This window comes from Molothrus ater, chromosome 8, assembly GCF_012460135.2.
Source record: "Molothrus ater isolate BHLD 08-10-18 breed brown headed cowbird chromosome 8, BPBGC_Mater_1.1, whole genome shotgun sequence".
In the NCBI taxonomy this organism is placed as follows: domain Eukaryota; kingdom Metazoa; phylum Chordata; class Aves; order Passeriformes; family Icteridae; genus Molothrus; species Molothrus ater.
Window position 1 is genome coordinate 31,754,337 of NC_050485.2, and position 27,250 is coordinate 31,781,586.

Here is a 27,250-nt window from a genome sequence, read left to right on the forward strand (position 1 = left end):
GTGCCTCCGCACAAAGGTGTGTCTTTTCCAAGCTCAGTGATTCCATGACTCTGTTTGGCCAAGCCAAACCTTCTACCCCAAATTCTGGGTGCTGATATCCCCAGTTCAGGCTCAGAAATCCAAAGGTTTTTGGATTTCTGCTGCTTCACTTTCCCTTGGAGGTCCCGGGCAGCGTTGGTTTGAGAGCTGCACTATGAGAAAGCAGAGTAAACACTTGATCTGAGCCTTGCCAGCCTGAGACAAGCCCTCTTTGTTCCAGAAGTTGACTGGATTTTGCTAAGGAATGCATTGTTGGGGAAGACAAGAGGGCTGCTCCCTGCCAGCTCTGCAAGGATCCATCTGGGCGTCACAGGAGGTGCTGCCCAAAGGCAGCAGTGTCACAGCTGGGGTGACAGAAATCAAGCTGGGAATTAACTGTTTGAAACACAGGCTAGAATTTGGGCAGTCTTGAGAGGTTCCTGGCATTGCATATTGGGAAAAAAATAGGGAAAAAATAGCAATTTGTTTACTGCAGATAAGGCAGTCCACTGCCCTGGTAAAGTTTTCTCCCTGGCTCCTCTTGGGCCAGTGGCTGCTGTGGGCTGTCCAAGGGGAGGGGTTAAGCACTGCTCCCATAGAAGAGAAGGGCTTCAAACAAGTATTAAGGTACTCAAAAAACGAAGCTATTAGAAAGGAACTCCTGCAAAAAAAAATTACTGAAACATTTTAGAAGTTAAAAGTATCTCCACTCTATGAAATTACATTGGCTATTGCTGCTCTCTCAGTTTCCTGACTTCCAAAGTACTTCCTGTGTAGTATCAAACCCTATCTGATCAAATCCTTTGGTTTTACTTTGGTTTGCCTTGGATTTTCATTTTAGTGACCACATTGTTTCATTTATACAACCTTTTTACTACTAACACTTTAAAAATTCGTATTTTCCCCTATAATCATAAACAAATACATTTCAAGACTGGTCTGACTTCTGTTGTAGACCTGTGTGATAGTCCTGGAACAAGGTGTATTAATCTGCTTCTTATTGTTTCAACAATATCTTCAGCACCATGTGCAATACCCCATCTCCTTGCTAGATGTAGTTGTTACTGCAGTGACTCAAACTCCACCTAGAAGTGACTGATTTTTTCATTCACAGAAATGAGGCAAACTCCTTACATTTGTGTAATTGCGTTTAACATCATGCTCTGATATTTCAGAACTGAATTTGTACAGAGCAGAACACTGGAGGTATTCAATGTTCTCACAGACACAACCCAGAAGAAGCTACCTCAGGCAGCATAATCCAACTTGCATATATCTCTGATTCTGTCTTGCCATGAAACATCCAGGTTCAGGGAAATTTTCTTTTGTCTTTCAAATGAATGTCAGTGAGGGTGGTGAATGGGGGGAACCAGTGCTAAGGGCAGGCTGAAATATTTTGCAAAAGAGCCTGGGGGAACATTTTTGGTGATTTCTGGGATTAAAGTGATTCAGCAGCTGTCTGCAACCAGCAGGTCTGTGGACATGCTGCAGCACCTTCAGGAGGTGTGACTTTTGCTCACAGCCCAAGAAAAATTGTCATGGATGATGTGCAGTGCAGGGGGAATGAGAAATGCCTGTGGGAGTGTTCTCACAAGGGGTGGAGAGAAGTGTGGCAGCCACTGTGATGCCAGTGCCATTTGCTTGTGTACAATACCTGTGCTTGCTCAAGAGGAGCCACAGTGAATTTTTAATTTTGTCAAATTCAAAAGTGCTCCACTGAACTATAAAACACTTTTCTCAACAGCATTATGCCTCTCTTAATACCCACACTGTCACCAAATCTCTGTCCTATGCAGTGTTTCCCTCTTTTTTTTCTTGATTTTTAATCCATATTTGACATGGCAAAATTCCATCCAACAAAGATTCAAAACCTTTTAGAGCATTTTAAGCAGTGCCACTAAGAGTCCATCCTGTTGTATTACTGCCACACTTTTTAGTCACCTGTAACCTCCTTTAGCAGGAGGTTAACTCTATTGGCTCTATTTAGGAGTTGGTTAACTCTATTTGCTCTCTACCAAGCCTTGGGAGGAACAAAATCAATCCCAAGGCACATTCTGCCCTCACAGAACAAACAAACTTTCACACAGGAGACTTTTCCTGAGCTTAAAGTTCTAATCTCACATATCCGACCTTAAGAAAGCTTTTATTGAGCAGCTGAGGATCATTTATTTGAGTGAGATAACCAGGATAAACCAAATGCAAAGGTTTGGAGTCACGACTGAATTTGCCTGTTGTCCTTTGAGGCTTAGGGGCAGAAAGCAAGAAAAAGGAACCAGAGCTGTGTCAGATCCCTCTGAAGGATATGCCATGACCTTCTGGCCCTTCTTGGTTCTTACCCAAATTTAACCTTGACAACTTTTTAAAATGTCTGCCTGATGGTAAAAGAAGTTCAAAGTCTCGTTCTCCTCTGATTTTTCAAGTTGTTGTCAAGGACAGTCAGCTCTCAATTAATTATCCAGTTGTTGGACACTTTGTTAAACAAAACAGGTTTTACAAAAAAGGTGAAGTGTCATCACAGAATCATAGAATATCTTGATTTGGAAGCAATCCATGATGTTTGAGTCCAGCTCCCTGCTCCTCAATAGGGCTACCTACAATTAAACCACCTGACTTACAATGTTGTCCAGGCACTTCTTGACCTCTGGCAGGTTTTGTGCTGCAGCCAGAGGAGCTGTTCCACTGTCAAACCACCCTCTGAGAGGAAAAACCTCTTTGAAAAATACAGTTAATTTTACAGACACTGTAATTCTTAAAATGTATATTTTGTCTATTTCCTCCTCTGACAGCTTCTATGGGAACTGAAATACCTGGCACTTTCAATTTCATGGGTATTCAACCATTTCTATCTTGAAAAAAAAAATCCTTACCATAAAAAACTTGCTCTTTAAATTATTACTGATTTGCACCTTATTTAGTTTCTTCAGTAGCTTATGCATAAGGAAAAAATTAAAATACAGTGTATTTTGACCACAGTGAAAGCAGTAATTCTGAGTTACATGAGTTTTCATGAGGTTAACTATAGATTTTTAATATTTAAGGAGATTTAATATATGAAACCTAAATATAAATCTGATTTGCCACAGGACTGAAAGGATGTGAACTTTTGAGTGTGAAAAACCTCTTCACTGAATCAGATTGTTAGAGGTCTCAAGTCTTAAAAAAGGAAAGGTGTTGCATAAAACAGCATTTTTAATATTATCTGTTATCTGCACTTACCTCACACAAAAAAACCCCTAAGAGAAATTTTTGTACTTCCTAATGAAACTCAAAGGCCCTTAAGTGATATTAAAATGCAAGGAGAAAAGGAAATGCAGTTATAGGGAAGTCATGGTGACATTGCGATGCTTTGGCTTGATTAACCTCATGTCTTGGTCACCCTTGTCTCAATGAGTTGAACCTTGATTTTGCTCTATTAATTTAAATACTTCACTGTAAATATATCAATAAATACCCATCATCATTTGTCTAGCACAGGTAATTTATTTAATTATGACTGATTTCATAACCACCACTCAGCTGGGTATAAATCACTTTAACTTTGGCAGCACACAGAGCCTTTCTTCTTCTCTGCACTGGCAGTGAGCTGCAATGCAAACTTCATGTGTCTCATTGCACTGATTAAAAAATTAAATTTTAAAAATTGAAATTAAATTTAAAGGCAGCAGCAGTGACAGCTCAGTCCGTGGCACCACAAGGCCACTCCTGTATTTGATGACAAATGTTCCAAGGGTGCTGGAGAAGGTCACCAGCACTGATATGACCCTGCCCTGGCACTGCTGAGGTCAAAGGGATTTGCTGGAAGCTGAGGAAAGCTCTCCATTAAGACCATTGTCCACAGGAAAGTGGGAAGCAGGAAAAGCTGCAGAAATGCAGCAGGTGCCAAGACAAGCAGGGTGTGTTGACAGAAAGCCTCAGTGGGTAACAGGATGGAATGACCTCTCCTGCCATGTGTGGGGCCAAGGTCACTGACACCCCTTGACTTTGGCACAGCCTTCACCCCTGACAAAGATTTTCCCTTACTGGGGCTTCCAGAGGCTGATGTGACATCCTTATCCCAAGGGAATTCTCCTCTGGGACTGGGCAGCTGGGCCCAGTGTGACTGTTCACAGGGGTTTTAGGATGAGGGAAGAGACGAGGATCTGACTCCATGTTTCAGAGGGCTTGATTTATTATTTTATGATATATATTATATTAAAACCATACTAAAAGAATAGAAGAAAGGATTTCATCAGAAGGCTGGCTAAGAATAGAAAAAGAAAGAATGATAACAAAAGCTTGTGTCTTGGACAGAGAGTCTGAGCCAGCTGACTGTGATTGGTCATTAATTACAAACAACATGAGACCAATCCCAGATGCACCTGTTGCATTCCACAGCAGCAGATAACCATTGGTTACATTTTGGTTTTGAGGAGGAAGAATCATTGTTTACATTTGGCTTCTCAGGACAAAAAATCCCAAGGAAAGGATTTTTCATAAAATGCGTCTGTGACAGACCCAGCACTCAATACTCAGTTTGGTCCAAACGCAGTGGCTTCATACCTAAAGTTTTCACTTTACAATAAATGCACCATAAATACAGGCAATCACTTTGCAGGCTATGTCATTGAGGTGTGATTTACTTCAGCTTAATTTGCTTGTTGTCTATCATTCCTCAAAAATTCCTCTCACTTCAGAACTTATTGGACTTCAGTGGAAAGGCCATCAGAGAGAAAACCTGGCCTGTTCCAGCAGTGGTGTGGCCAGCAGGAACAGGGCACATCCCCTCTGCCAGCACTGCTGAGGCCCCTTGGGATCAGCTTTGGGTCCCTCAGGATAACAAAGACATTGAGGGGCTGGAGTGTGTCCAGGGAAGGGAACAGAACTGGGCAAGGGGCTGGTATAGAACTGAGTTTGGCACTGGGAACACTTGCACTGGGGCAAGGCACTGGACATGGCTCACCCCAGATTGTTGGGAATGCAGTGGGTGCAGCAAAAACCAGGATTTACCCTGTAAGAAAACTTTTCAGAAGTGCAGTATGATGCTGAAAGAAATGACAAATACATTGCTACAGCATGGGAAAAAGTTGTGAGTTCACACACATCAGTGATCTTTCTTTTTCCCCAGGGAATGAGAAACACAAATAAATACACATACAGGAGAAAGGCAGTCAGCCCTAGTTTATTCCTTCAAAACCACTTTAGTGAAATTCCTTACAAATAAATACATGTACAGGAGAAAGGCAGTCAGCCTTAGTTTATTCCTTCAAAACCCCTTTAGTGAAATTCCTTACAAATATGTGTACTTTTAAAGGTATTTGCTCAGGTGGAGTGTTTTTATGGGCGCCACAGCAGCTCTGTGGTGTTGGAGCATCTTTTCCAGCCCTGTCTCTCTTCCCAAGGACGGGGCCTCGCTGCCCTCCAGTGGCAGCAGCCACCAGAACAGATCCACATTTTCCCTCTGCTTTTAGCCCCTTTAGGCCCAGATACTCAGAGAAATTATAACTCTAAATAAAGTTATTTCCAGGGAGGGGGAGATCTGCCAGTGCAGCAGAACCTCACCCTGTGAAGAAAGATTAACGCTGAGTCTCCAGCCCAAAGCAACTTCCCTACACACCCTGTTTGCTTTCTAGGAGCAGATTTTGATAGATTTCTTTAAGATGTTCTGGGGAACAGCTTTGTCCTTCCAAGACCACAAAGGTCAGCCCTCCTGTCATCACTGCTGGTTCTTGGCACACAGGATTTACCCTCTGCATGACCTCCTTGGGGCCTCACCTGTTTTCTGAAGGAGACTGAGGAATGCTGAAAAAGCACATCTTGATGATTCCTACTAACTAAAGATTTTTGCATTCAGGCATGTTCCTTCCATGTCACCTTCCATCCCTACATCAGGGCTCCAAACAGAGCTGTACTGTGCCATGAAAATAAGAAAAGTTTTTATGAAAAGAAGGAATTTATGCTCATTTTTAATTCAGCTAAGAAAATTCAGCTTTGTTTTTTTTTTTTCTCTCTCTGTAGCTGAGTCCCTTCTCCCTGACAGGACAAAATGAGGCAGAGGCGGAGGCATCCTGTAGGATATCTGAGGCCATGGTGATGTTGACCATCACTCCATGCCAGGGAGAAGACTGGAAGCTCTTTTATTGCTCTGGGGGCTACAAGTCAGACAGAGAGAACTGCAGATCTGAAACATGCTGGAGGGATCTTCTCCCAGGTTAAAGAGAAGTCAGGAAAATAAGAAAAACTGCTTCTTACATGAGTAATTTTGGCAAACAAAGAGAATTTGTTTGAGGCTTGCCTGACACTTTTAGGATGCTAATCTTTTGGCACAATCCTCACAGCAATTAATCAGGTTAATATGGTTGTAAATTGGAAAATGTCTTAATGGGTGGCATGAGAATCCTTACCAACAGCCTAATCCCCAAAAGTAAATCACTGCTTCCTGGAACAGCCACACCACCAACACAGGGCCACAGAGGTGCCCAGGGAGTGTTTGGGAAGATCTCAGTGGCCAGTCTGGAACAGCTCCCTGAGCTGGATCTCCTCATCCGGATGTCTGGATGTACCCTGAGAAAGGAAAATCCTCACTAAATCACTTCCTTGGCATCCATCTCAAAGCTCAGGGAGTGGCATCAGGTTGCACAGAACCCATTGGGTATAAATTGTGCAGCTGTGCTGAGCAAGAACAGACCACCCCCAACAACCATGGACCTTCAGGTGCGTCTCACCTGGTTGCTTCTGCTGAGCTCCACTCTCCTGACTGAACCAGGTACTGCCTTGAAAACCTTTTTGATTTAACAGAAGTGAATTATTTCTGAAATGTTACAGAATTATTTACTAATACAGGCTGGCTTGCTGGGAAGTGGTGGCAAAGATTCTCCTCAAATATTGCCGATGAATTTTATACCATAGAATTGACGGTTTGTCTTCTACTTCAAAGATTCAGTCCAAATCCATAGATTGTATTTAAAAATACATGTATTTCAAAATGTATGCATTTCAAAATACATAATACAATATATATAATATATGTAATATTATATTAATATACTGTATTTTGAAATATAATCCATAAAGGTTACAGACTGAAGAAGGCTGAAGAACATTCCTTTGTTTCTTTTTCACAAGGGAAATAGCTTGTGGAAGTTGTTTTCCAAATGTTCTTCATCCAATATTCTAGTTTTAATTAAAATTATTCTGTACTCTACATTTTAAAATTTAGAGAAAGAGAGGGAAAGAAACACAGAGCAGTCTGCCAGACCCAGGGGGAAATATGCTCTGCATGACATGTTCCTTCAAACTTATAATCTTGCTAGCTTGAATGAGATAATTTGAGCTTTATCTATCACCATGGGCACCATTAAAAAAGTCTTACCAATCTCTTACAAAAAGAGGTGATTTCACAGACAGATTAAGGGCTGGCTGTATTGAATTATTTACAAAACAAGAATATGATGTGTTACTTTAGGGCTAATACATTTCCTTCTCTGCCACAGCAAGTGGAGCCCGGTGGGACCAGGCAAACCTAAACTCAATATGGGAAAAAATTGGCGAGTGGATTAAAGAAAAATTGGAGCCCAAAGGTAAGAGATGTGCTCCTGAGTGTGAATGTACCTGGTGGATGTGCAGAGCTCCCCGAGCCAGCTCTGGGTGAGCTGTGCCTCAGCAGCACAGCCAGCCATACCCCACCAGGGTAGATCAGGCCCTGCAAGCAGCAGAATCCATGGAGATTCAGATTTAGACACCAGAAATTTAGCTATAAATAAGCAAATTGAGATTTACCTGTCAACTTTTGCCTTAGTTCCACCACAACCACAGCTGAGACTGGAATCTGGAGGGCACCGATGCGCCGGGAGGGTTGAAGTTTATCATGATGGAAAATGGGGCACGGTCTGTGATGATTATTTCAGTATGAACAGTGCCAACGTTGTGTGCAGACAACTTCACTGTGGCCAAGCTGTCTCTGTCCTGGGACTGTCTTACTTTGGCCAGAGTGGAAAAGTTATCCACTTGGATGATGTGCAGTGTAGAGGAACTGAATCCCACCTTTGGGACTGCCGGCATGCCGGCTGGGGCAAGCACAACTGTGGACTCAATGAGGATGTTGGTGTCATCTGCTCAGGTAAAGATAAAAATAATAATGAAAATAAAATGCTATAAAATAAGAAAAAACCTCCCTGGACTATGCTGTTCACCATAAATGCAAGAAACATCAGGGCAGAGCTTGGAAATCAGGCCAGGGCTGAAAAGTGAAGGTGGGGTTCTTCTTCTGTTTAAGTCTGAGTGATTGAGGAGCAAAAGGAGGCCTTGCACAAAATAACAAGATGGGAAAGCAAGTCCTGAGTATCAAAATAGTGAAAAGCAGGTAGTTCAGGACCACTTTAGCCAACAACTTACAGCCAACCCCCAAGATAACAAAAGCAAAGAGTGAGGAGAAAATAGAGGCCCATCCAGTTGTGAACCAGGCATGTGTGAGTGGAAACAAAAATAATTCTTGTCATAAATATCTAATATAAATAACTGCCCAATAAAGTAAATTCTTGTGCTTTTTTTGCTGTTCACAGATGCAATGCACTCCACTGTTGCACCAACAGGTAAGGCTGAGCTTTTGGGACAGGAGTCCCAAAATTAGCTCTGTAAAGAGGCTCCCTGAGGCTCAGAGCCTAATTTTTAACTCAAAAAATAATGTGCTTACAGCTCCTTGGCAGACAAACTACTATTTGGAACAATTACTACTACCCACTGCAACATTTCTTTATATTTTCATTATTTCTTTGCACTGCTAGTACAAACTGTATTTGCCACTTACCTAGTAATAGTTAATGTGAACATGAGGCAAGTTTTTACACTCCAGGTTTAAGTTTCTGATTCTTTTTTTTTTGCTGAAATAATCATAACATCCTGAAAACCTTAAAGTACAGACTATACTAGTGTTTCTTGGGATTTCTAGGTGTTAATTATGCTCTTCATAATCCACAGAAGAGCAAGTGTTAAAATGCATTTTTCTACCATTTAGAATCATGAGTGTATGTTTTATTATATGCAACACAGAAATCAAAAGCTGGTTCCCAACACCATTTATTCTTAGGGTTTTAACATAGGTTTTATTGCTGCTTGCAGCCATTTAATCTCTCACTCTTTCAGCCTCCCTCCCTCCCTCCCTTCCACCACCACCATAGAGGAGAGCAGGACGTCAGAAATCCCAATTACACCACAGACAGGTTAAGGGCATTTGCACAACATGCAGCAGGTCATAAAAACGTGGTTGGGACAGGATTTCAGTGGAGAAGCCAAAATATGCTGCAAAATCAGCATTTCTCAGAGCAGCTCATGTTTGTCTATGAATTTGGTGCCAGCGGGCAGGTGGGAGCTGTGAGTGCTGTGGGCAGAGCCTGCTGTGAGGATGGGGCACATTTTGAACCCAGTGGAATCTGAAGGCATTTCAATGCATCAGGAGCTGGTTCCAGCCTTACCTGAGTGCTCTTCCCTCTTGTTCCCACATTTCTTCCTCTTCCTCACAGCCTCTGCAAATACTTCAGAACCAAACCTGACACCCGCTGCACTGGAGGCAGATGTGACAACCTCGGCTGCAGAAATCCTTTCCACACTGGCTGAAGGTAAGATACAGACACAATGCCATAAAATCTAAGAGCAGTGCTTGAGTTTGGTCAAAATGGATTACATTGATAGGATTAAATAAATTAATGAACCTCAAGGTCAGTCAACTGCTAGCTCATTGTCTCAGGAAGAAGTAAGTTGGGGAGAGAGGCTGAACCAGGCAGGGTTTAAAGGATGGGAAAAAACAAACCCAAGCCATATCCCTTAAATTATAAGGTATCCCAGAAAAATTAGGTTCTATCACTGTTATATCTAAGCCCTGATTTCCTATAAACAGGAAATGCTGTAGGTCTCAGAGGAAAAGTAAATAGCTAAAATGCAGACAATATTTAATTTGACTTTTTTGTTCTGTATTAAGTAATACACAATTACTCTGGTGCTGATGCTATGGGTCTTGGTGGAAAAAAATATACATTTTAAATGCCCATAATATTTAATTTAATCTTTCCTCTCTCACAGCAACAGTCTCTCCCAATGCTGAACCTGAAGATGTAAACACACGTAAGTAAAATAGCAATACTGTGGCGTACATACTATCAGTCTTGAGGAAAAAAATATACATTTAAAATGCACACAATATTTAATTTAATCTTTTCTTCTTTTCCTTTCTCACAGCAACAGTCTCTCCTAATGCTGAACCTGAAGATGTAAACACATGTAAGTAAAATAACATTACTGTGGTGTATATGCTGTCAGTCTTTAGGGGAAAAAAAGCATTTAAAATACATGTAAAATTTACCTTCATATTTTCTCTGTCACAGCAACAGTCTCTCCTAATGCTGAACCTGAAGATGTAAACACACGTAAGTAAAATAACATTACTGTGGCATACATACTATCAGTCTTGAGGAAAAAAATATACATTTAAAATGCCCATAATATTTAATTTAATCTTTTCTTCTTTTTCTTTCTCACAGCAACAGCCTCTCCTAATGCTGAACCTGAAGATGTAAACACACGTAAGGAAAATAACATTACTGTGGCATATATACTATCAGTCTAGAGGAAAATAATATACATTTAAAATGCACACAATATTTAATTTAATCTTTTCTCTCTCACAGCAGCAGTCTCCCCTACTGCTGAACCTGCAGATGTGACCACACGTAAGTAAAATAACATTACTGTGGTGTACATGCTGCCAGTCTTCAGGGAAAAAAAAACATTTAAAATACATATAAAATTTACCTTCACATTTTCTCTCTCACAGCAACAGTCTCTCCTAATGCGGAATCTGCAGATGTAACCACATGTAAGTAAAATAGCAATACTGTGGCATATATACTATCAGTCTGGAGGAAAATAATATACATTTAACATGCACACAATATTTAATTTAATCTTTTCTCTCTCACAGCAACAGTCTCCCCTACTACTGAACCTGCAGATGTGACCACACGTAAGTAAAATAACATTACTGTGGTGTACATGCTGTCAGTCTTTAGGGGAAAAAAAAACATTTAAAAATGCATATAAACTTTAATTTCCCCTTTTCTTTCTCACAGCAACAGTCTCTCCTAATGCTGAACCTGCAGATGTAAACACACGTAAGGAAAATAGCATTACTGTGGTGTACATGCTGTCAGTCTTTAGGGGAAAAAAAACCATTTAAAATACATATAAAATTTATCTTCACCTTTTCTTTCTCACAGCAACAGTCTCTCCTAATGCTGAACCTGCAGATGTGACCACACGTAAGTAAAATACCAATACTGTGGCATATATACTATCAGTCTGGAGAAAAGTAATAAACATTTAAAATGCACACAATATTTAATTTAATCTTTTCTCTCTCTCAGCAACAGTCTCCCCTACTGCTGAACCTGCAGATGTGACCACACGTAAGTAAAATAGCATTACTGTGGTGTACATGCTGTCAGTCTTTAGGGGGAAAAAAACTATTTAATATGCACATAAACTTTAATTTCACATTTTCTCTCTCATAGCAACAGTCTCTCCTAATGCTGAACCTGCAGATGTGACCACACGTAAGTAAAATACCAATACTGTGGCATATATACTATCAGTCTGGAGAAAAGTAATATACATTTAAAATGCACACAATATTTAATTTAATCTTTTTTCTCTCACAGCAACAGTCTCCCCTACTACTGAACCTGCAGATGTGACCACACGTAAGTAAAATAACATTACTGTGGTGTACATGCTGTCAGTCTTTAGGGGGAAAAAAACTATTTAATATGCACATAAATTTTAATTTCACTTTTTCTCTCTCACAGCAACAGTCTCTCCTAGTACTGCAGCAGTAGACATCACCACTAGTAAGTAATACAGTCTTACTCTGGATTACATGCTACAAATTTCAGAGCAAAAACACAAACTTAACATTTAATTTCACCTTTTCTTTTTCACAGCAACAGTCTCTCCTAGTCCTGCACCAGCAGACATTACCCCTGGTAAGTAATAAAGAGTAACTATGGCCTACATGCTAGGGGTGTCAGGGGGAAAAAATACATGTAACATGCAGAAAATATTAAAATTCATCTTTTCTTTCTCACAGCAGCAGCAGCATCCACTGCTGCACCAGCAGACACTACCACCTGTAAGTAATGAAGTGTTGCTCTGGTTTACATGTTTAGCTGTCTGCCATGCTCTGATCATGTATTGACTGCCTCCCTTCCTCCATAGTAATATAATTTCATCAATTAGAATTGGAGATAATCCCACCTGCCTTTCCTTTGGCTTCCAGATAATAATAAAGGAGCAAAAGGGAGAGGGGAAACAGAGAAACTCTGGCCCTGATGAAAGCACTGGGATGGGGCAGACTACATCAATACAAACCCAGATTTGCTCTTGGTCATCCCATTCCCAGAAAATCAGCCCTCCTGCACCTCCCAGAGCTGCATCCCAATCCCTGCACACCCTGGGATGTATTTGCCACGGGAGTGGGCAGCTCCAGTGCCCACCAAGGCATCCCCAGCCCTCGCCAGCACATGGCACTGGGCAGACACTGCATGTCAGAAATGTTATCCCAGCCCCAAACTGCACATCAGAATCTTTATCCCAGCCCCAAACTGGTGTTTAGCAAACAGCCCCAGGCTCCCAGAGCTGTGCCATGGTCAGAGGCAGCACAGGGATGGGTTTTCCTCCCACTCTGGAACATTGTCCTGCCCCCAAGTGAGACCTTGAGTCTCCTGAGGTTTGGGTGTCTCTCACCTGCCCAGTGCTGGGAAAGCAGTTTTTAACCTGCAGTTTTGTTTCCTCTCATGTCTCTGATCAGCCCCTGCAGAAGGCACAACACCTGGAGCAGCAGGTGTGTACGACTTCAGTGTATTGGTCAGAATTTCAGGATCAAGCATCAGCTTGAGTGAAATCCTGCTCCACTCCCCCTTGCCAGCCCTGGCTTTTCCCACACAATAAGGGAACAAACACTGAAGGGTGGTTTTGTTTTCTCTTTGACAGTCACAACTGAGCCCACCACAGCTGAAATCCCAGGTATTTATTTCTGGTCATTTCTGCAGCTGTGGGGAGCACTGCACTGTATTTCACGTGGGTCATCCATGTATTAGAACACAGACAATGTTTAACTTTCTCTTTTCTCACAGACAAAGGCTCACCTGCTGCATCAGTCCCTCCACCTCCTGAAACAGCAGCCATTGCCACTGGTAAATGAAGCAGATTTACCCTGGTTTATACCCTTAATTCCCTACCAAAGCTGGGATCTGGGATGTGCTGGCAAGGCTCCCTGTCTCCATGCATCATCTCATGGAATTAATATTGAAATTTAGGGATTTTTTTTTTTTTTGGCTTCCATACAAATCGAGGGACCTAAATTGTTGGTATTGATATGGGAGTTTGATATTGCTCTGCTACAAGTTCTAAGGAACTGGAATTCACTGGGGCAGACACACCACACCAACATAAATTCAGATTTCGTCCAAATCACCTCACTCCTACAAAGCCAGCCCCCTGCACTTCCAAAGATGCATCCCCACTGGGAGTTGAGGCAGTGGGAATCCTTTTGACATATTCAGTGGTATTTGCTTTGAACCTTAGTTTTCCACAGTGGGCTTTGTCTTTTGAAAAAACTGAATTGCAAATAATTCTGCTCACTAGTTGATGATGTTCTGCCTCAGCTGCTAACAGAGCAGAGCCAGAGTTTCTTTTCGAGTCTGGCCATAGCAGCTACACTTTGATAAAAGGCACTTGGCTGCTTTGGTAAACACACATAAGAAACTGAACTTCAGGTGCCAAGCAGACATTTGAGCATGGGGTTATTGCCTCACACAGAGGGATAAACAGAATTAAATCTGGTTCCCATTAATGCCAGTAAGATGTCACTTGTACTCAAGGCCCCACACTTTCCTTCGTATAAAACCTTTGTCCATGACAATTCTATTCCCCAGAACTGTTGTTAATCATATTCCCTAGTCCTAATGTGTTCTGCTCATTACAATGTTTATTAACTGATGGCATAAAAGCACATCTTTTGCTCAACCAGCTCACTTTTTAACTTTTTTTATTTTCATGAAAAGCCAATCCACAGACAAACGCAGCAACTACAGGCTCAGGTAAGGTATTTGATTCTTTCTTCTTTTTAATGACTCCTCTTCCTAAGGGCAGGATACCCTGGGTGAGAGGTGTGAGCTGGGAAGGGCTGGCAGAGCTGGGAAGTTGATGTGAGCTGGGAAGTTCATTGGCAGAGGGGATCTGAGTGCAGGGGAAGTGGGAGAGGCTGGATGCAGGCAGAGGGATTGGGAATGTCACAGCTCAGCCAGGGATCACACACTGCTTATACAGAGCTGGCAGCAGAACCATCCTCAGTGGTGAGTGCCAAGGGGATGAGCTGGTCTAGGTCTGCATCATTTGAGATGTCCTCCCGCAGCCTGCCAGCTCTGCCCACCCAGTGCCTTGTGCTCTGGAGGGCTCACAGGCAGAGACATCTCATGATCCTGGCAAATCCCCCTCTTCCAGGAGAGAACAACACCAGGAGTTACCTCAGGGTTAGTTGTTAGTTGTAGGAGGGAGAAATGAGCTTTTAACGGGACATCATCAAAGAGAGAGAAATTAATTTCCTCCCCACTCAGCTGCTATTCCAGGCCCACATTTAAATTTGCAAAGCAAGCCAGTATTTAAAATATATATGCAGTAAAAAAAAAAAAAAATGCAGTAAAATACCTGCTGCATTCTGCTCTGTGTTTACCTCTGGTTTCTCAACATTCAATTCCTTCCCCTGCAGCAGAGCTCATTCCCCTGCCTAACTTTGTGAAGCTGTTGTTGCTGAAATACCTAAACAGCCTGTGCCAGCCAAGGAGACCTGGGATGCCAGAAGTAACATTGGAAGGGTAAATATTTATTCATGCATGAATAAATATTCATGTGAGATGCCCCAGCCAAGCTGGGATACCCCAAACATGATTTCACACCATTTTGTTACACCTTCAAGTGCTCAGGTACAACTTGATTTGACTACTCAGTCATACCCATACTTCCAATTACTAATCACACTAAAATTTTGCAAAACACCACTATTTCTTGGAAACAGACAGACATTCTTGGTGCATGTCTGTTGATCCAGATGTCCCTGGAGCCATTCTTGCTGGAGTCACTGATTTATGGCACCAGATGATGCTGGCAGGGTTTCAAAGACACGTCAGAGGGGCTGGGATGCTGGTGTTGTCTTGGCTGCCCAGGGGAATCCTCCGTGGACAGCTCTAAGCTTCCAAAAATTCAAAATCCTTCTTTCAGGGCCGTCCTTTAGTTTGTTAATTAAGCATGAACCATAGCAAAATGTGCAGTAAAATTCCACTAACTCACCACTGTACAGCTTATAATGTGATTTAATATGTATTGACAAAATTCCACCAGGTGTGGTATCACATTGTGTGACATTTGTATGTGTTGTGGCGCACATTGCACCAACAGACATCCAAATTCCATGCAGTGGCATGGAAAGGAATGAACAGGGGTTCAGTGCTGTGAGTTGTGATTAACATCACAGCTGGACATTTGTGGAAGAAAGTTCCTTGCAACCCAGGAAACAAAGGGGCTTGGTGAGCATGCCACAATCATGACACAACAATTTATATGTGGGGTTGTTTTTTTTTTTCCCTTTTCCAGGTGTGTAAAGGATCCAACCTGTGGGAATCACCCTTCATCGGGCCAGAGGCTCATCCAGCTCCGTTACAGAGCTCCTGTAAACCCCAGAATTTGCCTGCGGTGCAAAGTATCAGGGTGCAATGCACCCCCTCCTCCTCCTCCTCCTCCTCCCAGACCCTTCCCAGGGGGCGGGCTCCCTTTTCCTCCTCTCAGACCCTTCCCAGGGAACAGGCTCCCTCTTCCCAGACCCTTCCCAGGGAACAGGCTCCCTCCTCTCAGACCTTTCCCAGGGAACAGGCTCCCTCCTCTCAGACCTTTCCCAGGGAACAGGCTCCCTCTTCCCAGACCCTTCCCAGGGAACAGGCTCCCTCCTGTCAGACCCATCCCAGGAAACAGGCTCCCTCTTCCCAGACCCTTCCCAGGGAACAGGAGAAGAGCCAGGAGAAGCACAAGCGACGTCGTTATTGTCATCGCCCCCCAGTAATGATGCTTCTGACCATGGCATTATGTTGAGCACCTCTAGACCTGTTCATTGTGTTCCAAGACCTGCTGCTCATTTCTAAAAATATGCTAGTGGGTGTAAATCTAAAGGTATTTCATCTTAAATGAACTTGGGTTGCTTAAATTCAGATCTTTAGAATCTACGCAGCGGATCTTGTAAAAGCCTGAACTTCAATAAATACTCTCAGTGACAAGAAATAACTGGACCAACTGCCTGTTTTTTCTCAAGATTTTGTTTCCTTCTCAATGTTCCTTCAGTTCTAATCGTGCTCAGTTCATACAAAGCTCCACCACACTCCTAACCCTGTGCTCTGCTTCTCACAGGAATTGATTTAAAGGGCATTGGGTTCTGGAAGACATAGCACTGATGGGCAGGGATCCACATGCCAGCTCACACATTCACTGCAGAGTCACATCCAGGCACAAAAGGGATGTTAACATCTAAAATTCCTTGCAAGTACGTGTGTGGGTTTGAGAAATAAAAGGCTACACAGAGTAAATGCAAATTTAGCATTTCCAGGAGCCAAAGGGAATTCAAATGCTGTGCAACATCTTTAAACATCTATTTAGTGCCTCCACACTCAAAGGCAGTATAAGTACATTTCAGAATGAAGACTGTTAAATTTAACTCAAAGTTTAGATTAAATTTAAGTTAAATTTAACTTAAAAAAGGGATGGCAAAGGTGACATTATGGGACTTTACTTTTACTTCCAGACTGAAACGTACTCAACTTGCAAGATCAAAATCCTTAAAATGAGTTAAAAATCTGAGTTGTTATAAAGAAGACTAGGTCTGAGATTAGAAATACAGTATCATTACAAATGCATTACATATCAGTTTGCTTATAAAAGAAAATGGTTTTGTCAAAAAAAACCCCAACTACAATGGAAGAAAAGCACCTGGCTGTGTTTCAAGAAGGTTTTGACTTTATTTTCTAGTAAAGTTGGAAGAAGCCCTGTTTGCACAGCTGTGGGGTTTGTGCTGCCCTGAGCAGCTCCTGAGGGAGCCCTGGCTGCTCCCACCCCCAGGTACCAGCCTGACCCAAGGCCAGGTACCAGCACACCTGGGCCCCTGGCACGGCCTCAGCAGCTCTAAGGACTGGGAGCTCTCTGCTGCACTGAGAAATGCTCTGCAATTTTTTCAGACCTTTGGTCCTTATGAGACAGAATAGGGTGAATATATTGGACCAGGTACTTGGTTAAAGCTGTGCTGAAAGGAATTCGGGCTTTCAGGGCTGTGCTTGTTTCCTTGCCTCAGGAAGGAAAGGCTGATTCCTTTTTTCCTTCTGTGGTTCCTAGTGTGGGGCTGAGAAAGTCCTGCCTGCAAAGTGGTTGCAGGGCAATCTTCTCCTTTCAATCTGTGGCAATCTGGCCTTGCTCATCCCTGGGTGTTTCAGCAAGGAATTCATGACAACTCTTTTACAGCAGTTGCACTTTGCAATCCTCAGCAAGGACAGGGAATGATTTTCCCAGTGTAACCTAAAGGGAGAAATGTCAAAATGAAGGTGGGAGAAACCAAGCTCCTGCTGAGCAGTGCTGAGACAAAACTGCAAATGTGTCTCCCAAGGGAGTCCGTCAGTCCCTTCCACAACATTCCTGCTCATGCCCACATACCCAAACAGCCCCTCAATGAAATCTGCTGGAAAATGTGCTTTGAGAGCTGACAAAAGCACTTCAAACTTACTCCACACAGCGCCTGTTATAAAACGGGCCCACCTGTTACTTTCTCATTTCTATCTGTTAAAAAGAAACAGTGACTGACAGATTAAACCCTGCCTCTTGGTACCACGGGATGGTTGTGAAATAGCAGGAGGTATAAAAGCCAGGAAAGCCAAAGCCTGCCCTTCCCAGCTGCCCTCAAAATGCAGCTGCCCAGGCAGTTCCTCTTCCTGCCTCTCTTCACCGCCCTGGCTCTCTCTGGAAGCAGCTCAGTAGAATTCACAGGTATGGAAATCTGTTTATCTGTGGTATTTTATTGATTTCTGCACAACAGGTTTTATATAGGCAACTGAAGGGCAAAATGTTAAACACCTCTAAAAGTGAATCTAATTGTAATATGCTGATGGCATGATAGTGATACCTAAACATGACTAAAAATGGTAAATAATAAAAAATACTCTATACAGTCCACACTATGGCAGTTATTTTATTTTAAGAACTTGATTTTGAAGCAGGTTTACTCTGCAATGTAAATTGGCTTTTATAAATTAACACTATATTGGAATAACAGAAATCAGGAGACTAATCGAGAAATGTTTGGTTTTTGACAGAGATCTGTTCATTTTTCCTTTGTTCAATCAGAAGCAATACAGATTGCTCAGTTTGGGATCCCCATTCTGTGCTCAGATCAGCAATGTGGCTGATTGAAGGAGGGTGGCTATTGCAGGATAATGAAATATTGCAGCAGAGCTGCTCCACTGGTGTCTGACCCCAGAGAGTGCAGGAGGGTAGGACTGACCTGCAATGCTCTCACAGAGAGGAGGTTCCATTTGTGATGGCTAAAGTCTCTCCTCAACCTTTCTATTCCCTCTGGAGTCCATCAGAAAGCCTGACCTAATTTTCTGGGGCCGCATGCACTCTACAGAAAATTCTTCTGACTGCTTTAGACCATTATTTTTATATTTAATATTAAATATAATAATATAATTAAATATAATAGAATTATATAATTATATTCTATTTAATATTAAATAGAATATATCATTAAATAAATATTTATTTTTATATATATAAATAAATATATAATTAAATATAATTCTATTAAAGAAGAAAGGAGATCTTATGCTCAGAGTGGATTATAAACTTTCTCCAAAGTTTCCTATCCAATGGTCATTACTTCAACTACTTCCTAGCCTATTAATTAGTGTCACACATAGTTGAGTTGTGGGGTTTTTTCATAAGGTACTTAAAAGTCCCAAGGCCTGAATTGCTTGTGGTGACAAACCTTGCTGAAAAGGGTTGCTGAGGTGTCCTGCAGCACTTGGCCTTTCCAGTTGTGCTACTGGCTTGATCCTTTTCTCTGCTGCTAGAAAAACCAGGATAAACCATGGCTTTTTAATATTCCTTCACCATCAGATTCATCAGATTTCATAAAATGAAGTAATATAAACAATTTTTTTTTTAATTAGCACATTTTTCATATCTGTTTGATGATGGACTCTTCCAGTCTTTACATAATGGAGGATTAAATATTTACTGCAAGAGAAAACTTGAGAGATGTCCTTGCAAGTTGTTTCTGTGGTTGCTGTTGTCCAACAGGGGCGCCTCGCTGTGGGGCTTCACTTCATGAGCCCAACAAAGCACTAAGGATTGAACTAAATGCAAATGCAAACTGCACCTGGCAAATCCAGAGGAATGCAAATCAAACAATTAGGCTTGTTTTCTCCCATTTTAAGTAAGTATTTCCTGCAGATGCTTTTGCACTGTTTCATTTCACTGGAATATAGCACAGAAATGTATTGCCCCTAAATATTTCTCTCTGTTGAATCTGTGTTGTGCCCTCTAGTGAATCCCGGGATGGTTTGGGTTGGATGTGAGTTAAATCCCATCCAGTGCCACCCCAGCCATGGCAGGGACATCTTCCACTGTCCCAGGCTGCTCCCAGCCCCAGTGTCCAGCCTGGCCTTGGGCACTGCCAGGGATCCAGGGGCAGCCCCAGCTGCTCTGGGCACCTGTGCCAGGGCCTGCCCACTATCCCCACAGAGAATAATTCCTTCCCCAAATCCCATCCATCCCTGCCCTCTGGCAGTGGGAGCCATTCCCTGTGTCCTGTCCCTCCAGGCCTTGTCCCCAGTCCCTCTCCAGCTCTCCTGGAGCCCCTTCAGGCCCTGGAAGGGCTCTGAGCTCTCCCTGGAGCCTTCTCCTCCCCAGGTGAGCACCCCCAGCTCTCCCAGCCTGTCCCAGAGCAGAGGGGCTCCAGCCCTTTGAGCATCTCCATGGCCTCCTCTGGACTCACTCCAGCACATCCTTCTTGTGTTGGGCTCCCAGGGCTGGATGCAGCATTCCAGGTGGGGTCCCATGGGAAGAATCTCCTCCCTCAGACTCCCATTCATTTTTGGTGTTGCAGTTTTTGGTCATGTCGAGTTTCTCATTCACCAGCAGCTCCAAATCCATCTCCTCAGGGCTGTTCCCAAGCCATTCTCCACCCAGCCTGTATCTGTGGGAGTGCCCCAGCCCCTGTGCACATTTACCTGTGTGGCTGCCAAGGAGCTCAGGTGATTCTCACTGTGCTTTTCCCAATAGATTTGCTCCTTCTTCAAGCTGTGAAACAGAGAGCATCAGAGTGTTTGATGGTCCCTCCACTGCTTCACCTCTCCTTGGACAAGTGTGTGATGACACAGATGCAGTCCCAGTGCTTGAATCATCCTCAGACAGTTTAACTTTTCTCATAACAACCAACTCCGTGCCTTTCACAAGAAACTTCTTTGTCTACTACTACTTCTTTTCACCAGGATTAAGTAAGCCAATAAATTACATTTGAACTGCAGCAATGAAATGTAATTAAAAAACTTTAATCAGTCTCACTCAGGTCTTCAGGCCTCAGAGAATGGAGTGGGGCAAAAATCAGGGAAAGAGGCACAAGCAATGTGTTTGCAGAGATCCTAAAAAGTTAAATTTAACTTAGAAAAGTGATGGCAAAGCTGACATTATGGGACTTTACCTTTACTTCCAGACTTCTATGAAATGTACTCAGCTTGCAAATGTTACAGCATTTACCCAGGAGAATTTGACCATCTAGTCAGAACTCCTGCCAAGGACAGATCACAGAAGCCAGTGAGGATTTTAATTCAAGAAGCTCCTTACTCTTTTTCTTCTCAAAGATAAGAATAGCTTGGACAAAATCAATCTTAGCTTGTGACCAGTCCCTTTGCTTCTGCTGACTTGGTGGCATGGTATTAAGCTCTTAAAAACTTAATTTTACAGAGCAGTTACCAAATCCCAGTTCATGCTCTCCAGTCTTTAATTTTGCTGCTGAAAGATTCTGCCCTGTTTCTAGTCTACATTTGTCTGAGGTTCCACTGGTTTGATTTTTTTTGCCTTTGTCAAGTAAAATCTCTTTCATACTTGCAGATTTTGCACTTCCATACAGATCATGTATGGTTGGTGTAACATCTTCATTAGCAGTTTTTCAAGAGGGCACTGAATTTATCCAAAATGTGGGTAAATGTGGCTCTCACTAAGCTGCTCCCTGTACCAAAGTTAACTCATCTACAGCCAGCTCAGAGGTCACCACACTGAGCCTCACAGAAATAGTGACCACTGGCTCTATTTTGTAATTCCACCTCAAATTCCCTATAGAATTTCCATCTTTAGTACCTTTAATCATTTCCAAAGGACTGGAGTCCTAAAGAATCAATCCTGATAGTTACATAAGGTTTGGGTTTTTTATATGACTCATTATATGACTTATTCTGTTACCAAAATATCTCTTCTTCTTTTCAGGAGCTGAAAATTGTGGGGGAGAATTAACTGGTCCCAATGGGACATTCAGCAGCCCCAACTACCCAGCACCTTACCCTCAATTCAGATACTGTGTCTGGCACATACAAGCACCAAAAAACTCCAAGATAAACTTAGAGTTCCGAGACTTTTTGTGAGTAAATTCCCTATTTATATTCATTTAGGTGTGTAGATATTTATGTTTATATGTTTATATATCCCTATTTATAGATATATTTATAAATGCTCTGTTTCTCTATATACATTCTGTTTAAAGGCATTACTTTGTTAAACACAGGAAGAAGTGCTTTTTAACTTTTAGAACATCTGTACACCTTTAAAATAAAGGGTTTTGTTGACTGTTATGATAAAATGATTGCAAAGTTTTTCACCCTAAAGCAGCTGCAGTGCCAGTCAGGGAAATGCAGAAAACATCTCAGGTGACCAACCATGAGGTGCAGGTCCATTTCTTGAGATATTCAGACTGCAGGATGCCCTGCAAGAGTTCAGTATGAAATGTACAGGATTCCACAGGAAATCTTTACCTTGAGCACTGCTCTCTGAGATGATAAACTCTGCACAGGGTGGAATATGCTCTGAGCCTTCCTGGCCAAGGTCCATCTCTAATTCTGGGAGAATCCACCCTCCACTGGTGAAAAATTGCAAGAATCTTCCTCTGTGATACACTCAAGAGGTTTCAGAAACCAACCCTACACTTTAAAAAATATTTTGAGAAACATAATATTTTTAATATCTTTTATTTAGTTTTAACAATGTCTATTTGTGGTGCTCTGTTCTCCATTCTATTACCTCAGTTGAGTGGAACTCTCAGACACTTTATCTGCACTGGATCCTCTATCCAGTGCAACCAAAGATTTCCCTGTGATGATTTTTCCTCTGTCTGCAGCCTGGAATTGGACAGACACTGCCAGCTTGACTTCACAGCAGTCTATGATGGGGCCAGCACTGTCTCTGGGTTGTTGGGGAAAGTGTGTGGGCGTGCCCAGCCCACATTTGAGTCTTCTTCAAACGTGCTGACAGTTGTGCTGTCCACAGATGACAGCAACTCCTACAGAGGATTTTCAGCTCAGTATTCCACTGCTCCCCTGCCAGGACCCGTGGAGCCCAACAGTGAGTGCCCCTGCTACATGGAGAGGATGCTGATTCTTTTTATAACGTGGTTCTTCTCTTACAAACATCCTAAAGAACTGATGGTGGATACTGAGGAGTTAAGACTTTTTATTGGTAGTCTTTTAACCCCTTTTACATGCAAAACTCCCACATTATCTCACCTATAGAGCAAAAATTACTTCCTGACCCATCAGCAAAAGAAAAACAGTTCTTTCAATTCTGTGTCCTTTTTTTCTGGCTGGCACCTCTTAAAATCTGAGGTTTTCCTTCTTTTGTACAAAACAGACATTGTTACCATGCTAAGATGCAAAGATAAGCTCCTATTGTCTGGTTAGTTTAAATGGTTTTGTTGCCTAAGGCACTCAGGAATTTTCCTGGTCTGCACTGGTCAGTCAGGGTTCAGGTGTGTTGTAATTTCCTTTCCCCCTGAGCTGGGCCTTATTTTCCTTATTGGTCCTGTATCCTTGCATGCCCATCTTCCCATTACCTGAGGTGCAAAGGAGTTTCTAAAGCTTCACTGCCTGAGATAAATCAATTTCTTTACCCACCATTCTGCACTAGCACTTTGATTCCTTTTCCCTTTTAAAAATGCAGACACCCTTCTGTGTTACTGGGTTTTAAATTAAACTTTCAGCATGAGTTTTATGGGGTTTTGCTCTAGTTCTGAAGTTGAGCATGAAATTTTGGTACAACTTCTGCCTGATCTCAAGTGGGCATGAGCTTTTTCCCTGACAAATCCGGAATCATGTGACAAGTTTAAGGATTTAGACAAAGTGGGAAATGATCACTGCAGTTTGTCCTGATGTGTTCTTGGTTTTGTTTGATTCTTTTTCAATGGCAGCAAGCCTTACCTGCTCCTCAGACAGCATGAGAATTGTTCTGAGCAAGTCCTACCTGGCCTCCCTTGGCTTTAGAGAAGCTCACCTGCAGCTGAATGATCCATCTTGCAGACCAGTTGTGACAGATTCAGTGATCTTCTCCTTCCCATTGGCCAGCTGTGGAACAATTAAAAAGGTAAAGGGGGTAAAAATATGAATAAGCTAACAAGAGCTCAGGAAAGAGCTGGTAAAAGCAGTGTATGAAGAGCATGTGAGTACATTGACTTTATTTTCAGTCAGCTCACCCCATTCCATGTTTCCTGTCTTGGAGTACAAAGAACATTTTTTCCTCTTTAAGAATCTGATGATCCATGAACCTTTCGAAAGAAACATGGGAGAATCCACACAAATTAACCCCCAAAAGATTGCCAAGAGCCAGTTCATAGCACTGTTTTGATAAGGGTGACTGGAGCATAGCTGTGGTACTTCCCACACTCCGTGCACTATTCCTTAACCTTGTTGCTGCCTGGATTGGTTCAGTGTTTAGGAAAAGCAAGAGAAGGGTTAATAAGATTTTTTGGCTGCAGCCTGTTTCACACTTCCAAGACTCTGATAAGCACAGCTGGGCAGGTTTGTAAATTTAGTTACAATTCCTTAACTATTCCTTACCCTTGTTGCTGCCTGGATTGGTTCAGTGTTTAGGACAAAACAAGAGGAGGGTTATGACGGTGTTCGCAGAGGTCTTAAGATGAGGGAAGAGACGAGAATCTTGACTTCATGATTCAGAAGGCTTGATTTATTATTTTATGATATATATTCTATTAAAACTATACTAAAAGAATAGAAGAAAGGATTTCATCAGAAGCCTAGCTAAGAATAGAAAAAGAAAGAATGATAAAAGCTTGTGTCTTGGACAGAGAGACCGAGCCAGCTGACTGTGATTGGCCATTAATTAAAAACAACCACATGAGACCAATCCCAGGTCCACCTGTTGCATTCCACAGCAGCAGATAATCATTGGTTACATTTTGTTCCTGAGGCCTCTCAGCTTCTCAGGAGGAAAAAATCCTAAGGAAAGGATTTTTCATAAAATATCATGGCTACAGAGGGTTGATAAGATTTTTTGGCTGCAGCCTGTTTCACAGTTCTAAGACTCTGATAAGCACAGCTGGGCAGGTGTGTAAATTTAGCTACAATTCCTCTCAACCGCTGTGCTGGTGCAAGCCCAGCTGAGCCCCTGGCACGTTCCTTTCCCAGGATGAAGGGCACAGCATCACTTACACCAACACCATCTCCCTGGCTCCAGCTGGCAGCGCCATCACCCACCAGAGGAACACCGAGATCACTGCCCGGTGCACAATGAGCAACAACGAAACCCTGGAGCTCATCTACACCACAACAAACAATGCCATCCAAAAGCTGGCTGCTGGGGGGAGGTACAATGTCAGCATGGCCTTCTACGAGTCAGATCTGTTCTCCAAGCCCATTCAATACTCCCCATACTACGTAGACTTGAACCAAACTCTCTTTGCTGAGGTGACTCTTCATTCCACTGACCCAAATCTCCAGGTGTTCATCGATACCTGCACTGCATCTCCACAGCCTGGCTTTGGATCGCTGACATACGACCTAATCAGGAGTGGGTAAGGCTGATTTTATTACAGTCTCCTAATGTGAGAGGAAATGGGATTTAAATGTCAACTGCACTTCTTCTATTTTTTATTTTATTTATTTATTTTATTTATTTTTGTCTCTTCCACCTACTTTCTTTAGTAGACTGTGATTGGAAGTGAGTTGTAGATAAATTTGACATTCCACAAACAGAGATAGGAAAAACATGCACCACATGATGCTGGGCAAAGGAAAAAAAGCACTTCACTGTATGCCCATGTGTAGAACAGTGCCCAGGTTAAATGCTGTAGTTACAGCTCACAGGACTCAGCCAGAATGATTATTCCAAGTGGACTGGTTTAACAGATCTGTACATCCTTTTGCAGCTGCAATAAAGATGACACTGTGGTAACCTACCCAGCGTTTGAAAACCATGGAAGATTCAAATTTAGGGCCTTCAGGTTCCTGAGGAGCTTCCCATCAGTTTATCTGCAGTGTGACATTGTGATCTGTGACAGCAACAGCAGCAACTCTCGCTGTGCCAGAGGCTGCATCTCCAGGCAGAAAAGAGCCATCTCTCCCTACACATGGAAAACCAACACTGTGGTGGGGCCCATCCGCCTGAAAAGAGATCTCAGGGCTGCTGTGCACTCAGGTGAGAGGAGAAAAAGAAAAAAATAAATATATATACATGTGCACTTCACTCAGTTTTGTTGTTGGTACTCCAGATAATAAACACAGCTGACTGACTCCAGGCCAGGTTAAATCCTCCCACTGCATGCACAGAACAGGAGGAACAAGGAGTCTTGAGAGCAGAAAGCAAAAGCACCATGCCTTTAAATCACAGCTGCAGAGGTGCTTGTAAGACAACTAAGCTTTGGTGCCATTTGCAGTCTGAGCTGCAGTGGTCAGGTACTGAGAGCAAAGAGAAATTACAAAATATGGAAAAATTATTTTTAAAAGCTTGTATTGCTACTCCCACTGTGCTCATTGTTCTCACTCTTCTGGAGCCCAAAGCTTCACTTGAGAAAAGCACATTGGGCCACTTGCTTTCAGGTATCAGATCTAGGAAATATTTAGAAATAATCTGGCTCTTAATAGTAATTAGAATATTTTCTTTTTAAAAAATTATTAACCTTTCTATATTCTAGCAACATTTTAGATATGTTTCTATTTATTTCATTAGTGAAAGATTTTGCATTCATATGTGTGGAAGTGAACACATCTGTAAATCACAGGAAAATATTAAAAAGCAGAATGAGTTTTACTGAGAAGCAGATAGGAAACCACTGAAACCACATATTGTTTTTTTTGCCCAACTTTTCTTCAGCAAATGACTCAAATCTCTCTCATGGTGAACACAGTGCTTGGCAGAAACTTGGCTGCAGCAATACCAAAGAATTGAACATCATGATGATCTGCAGGATTGTTTTATTAGCAATTTTTACAACTCTTCAGTACTACGACTCAGGATTTCCACTCCGTGTGGGTCATGTCAAATGAAAATATCTGAAAAAATGCTTATTTAATTCCCAGTCAAATCATACGGTATTCCAAACTTTTAACACTTTTATTTTTCTCTCTACACAGAATCCCTCACTGAAGTGGAAGCTGAAAAAACATCAAACCTGCAACAATACAACTTCTACACTCTGGCATTTGTGGTTTTAATTTCAAACATTCTCATTGTGGTAGCTGTGATACTGAAGCATCACAAGCACCAGGTAGGATACAGCTATCAAAATGTCCAGAGCTCATTTTAACTACTTCTGGAGATTTCTACTTAGTGTCAACTGCTCTTCATATTTGTCACCCAGAGAAGGAAGAGGGAAAAAATAAAAAATCATTTAATTAACAGCATTGGAACTCCACACTCAGAAATTCATTCTTTTGTTATCAAATAAAAAATCCAAACCCAAAACCATCTCAATTTAATACTCTGTCTCAAGTCACTGAGTTGAAAAAGTGTGTGTACCTCAGGATAGACTTTATACCTTTATAGGTATGAAGTACAAGATAATTAAGATAATTTTTGTCTTAAAAAAAAAAATCTTTTTCTCCTTTTGAATCACTTTGCACCT

General features: G+C 42.1%; 1 protein-coding gene and 1 long non-coding RNA gene across 2 annotated transcripts in view; both read left to right on the forward strand.

The window, feature by feature from the left end:
* LOC118688585 (deleted in malignant brain tumors 1 protein) overlaps nucleotides 1-27,250 on the forward strand; it is a 65,547-nt gene that overhangs the window by 37,973 nt on the left and 324 nt on the right. Inside the window, 25 exon segments of the mRNA XM_054515679.1 lie at nucleotides 7,488-7,574; nucleotides 7,793-8,113; nucleotides 8,556-8,585; nucleotides 9,513-9,608; nucleotides 10,069-10,110; nucleotides 10,225-10,266; nucleotides 10,371-10,412; nucleotides 10,527-10,568; nucleotides 10,967-11,008; nucleotides 11,115-11,156; nucleotides 11,262-11,303; nucleotides 11,409-11,450; nucleotides 11,556-11,597; nucleotides 11,703-11,744; nucleotides 11,850-11,891; nucleotides 11,985-12,026; nucleotides 13,176-13,235; nucleotides 19,429-19,564; nucleotides 20,413-20,627; nucleotides 21,613-21,763; nucleotides 22,517-22,740; nucleotides 23,582-23,754; nucleotides 24,816-25,201; nucleotides 25,556-25,824; nucleotides 26,760-26,893. Of these exon segments, the coding sequence (XP_054371654.1) occupies nucleotides 7,488-7,574; nucleotides 7,793-8,113; nucleotides 8,556-8,585; nucleotides 9,513-9,608; nucleotides 10,069-10,110; nucleotides 10,225-10,266; nucleotides 10,371-10,412; nucleotides 10,527-10,568; nucleotides 10,967-11,008; nucleotides 11,115-11,156; nucleotides 11,262-11,303; nucleotides 11,409-11,450; nucleotides 11,556-11,597; nucleotides 11,703-11,744; nucleotides 11,850-11,891; nucleotides 11,985-12,026; nucleotides 13,176-13,235; nucleotides 19,429-19,564; nucleotides 20,413-20,627; nucleotides 21,613-21,763; nucleotides 22,517-22,740; nucleotides 23,582-23,754; nucleotides 24,816-25,201; nucleotides 25,556-25,824; nucleotides 26,760-26,893 (2,786 nt within the window).
* LOC118688541 (uncharacterized) lies at nucleotides 11,699-12,162 on the forward strand. Its single transcript, XR_004980480.2, has 4 exons — nucleotides 11,699-11,744; nucleotides 11,850-11,891; nucleotides 11,985-12,026; nucleotides 12,131-12,162. It is a non-coding gene; the product is annotated as an uncharacterized LOC118688541 (long non-coding RNA).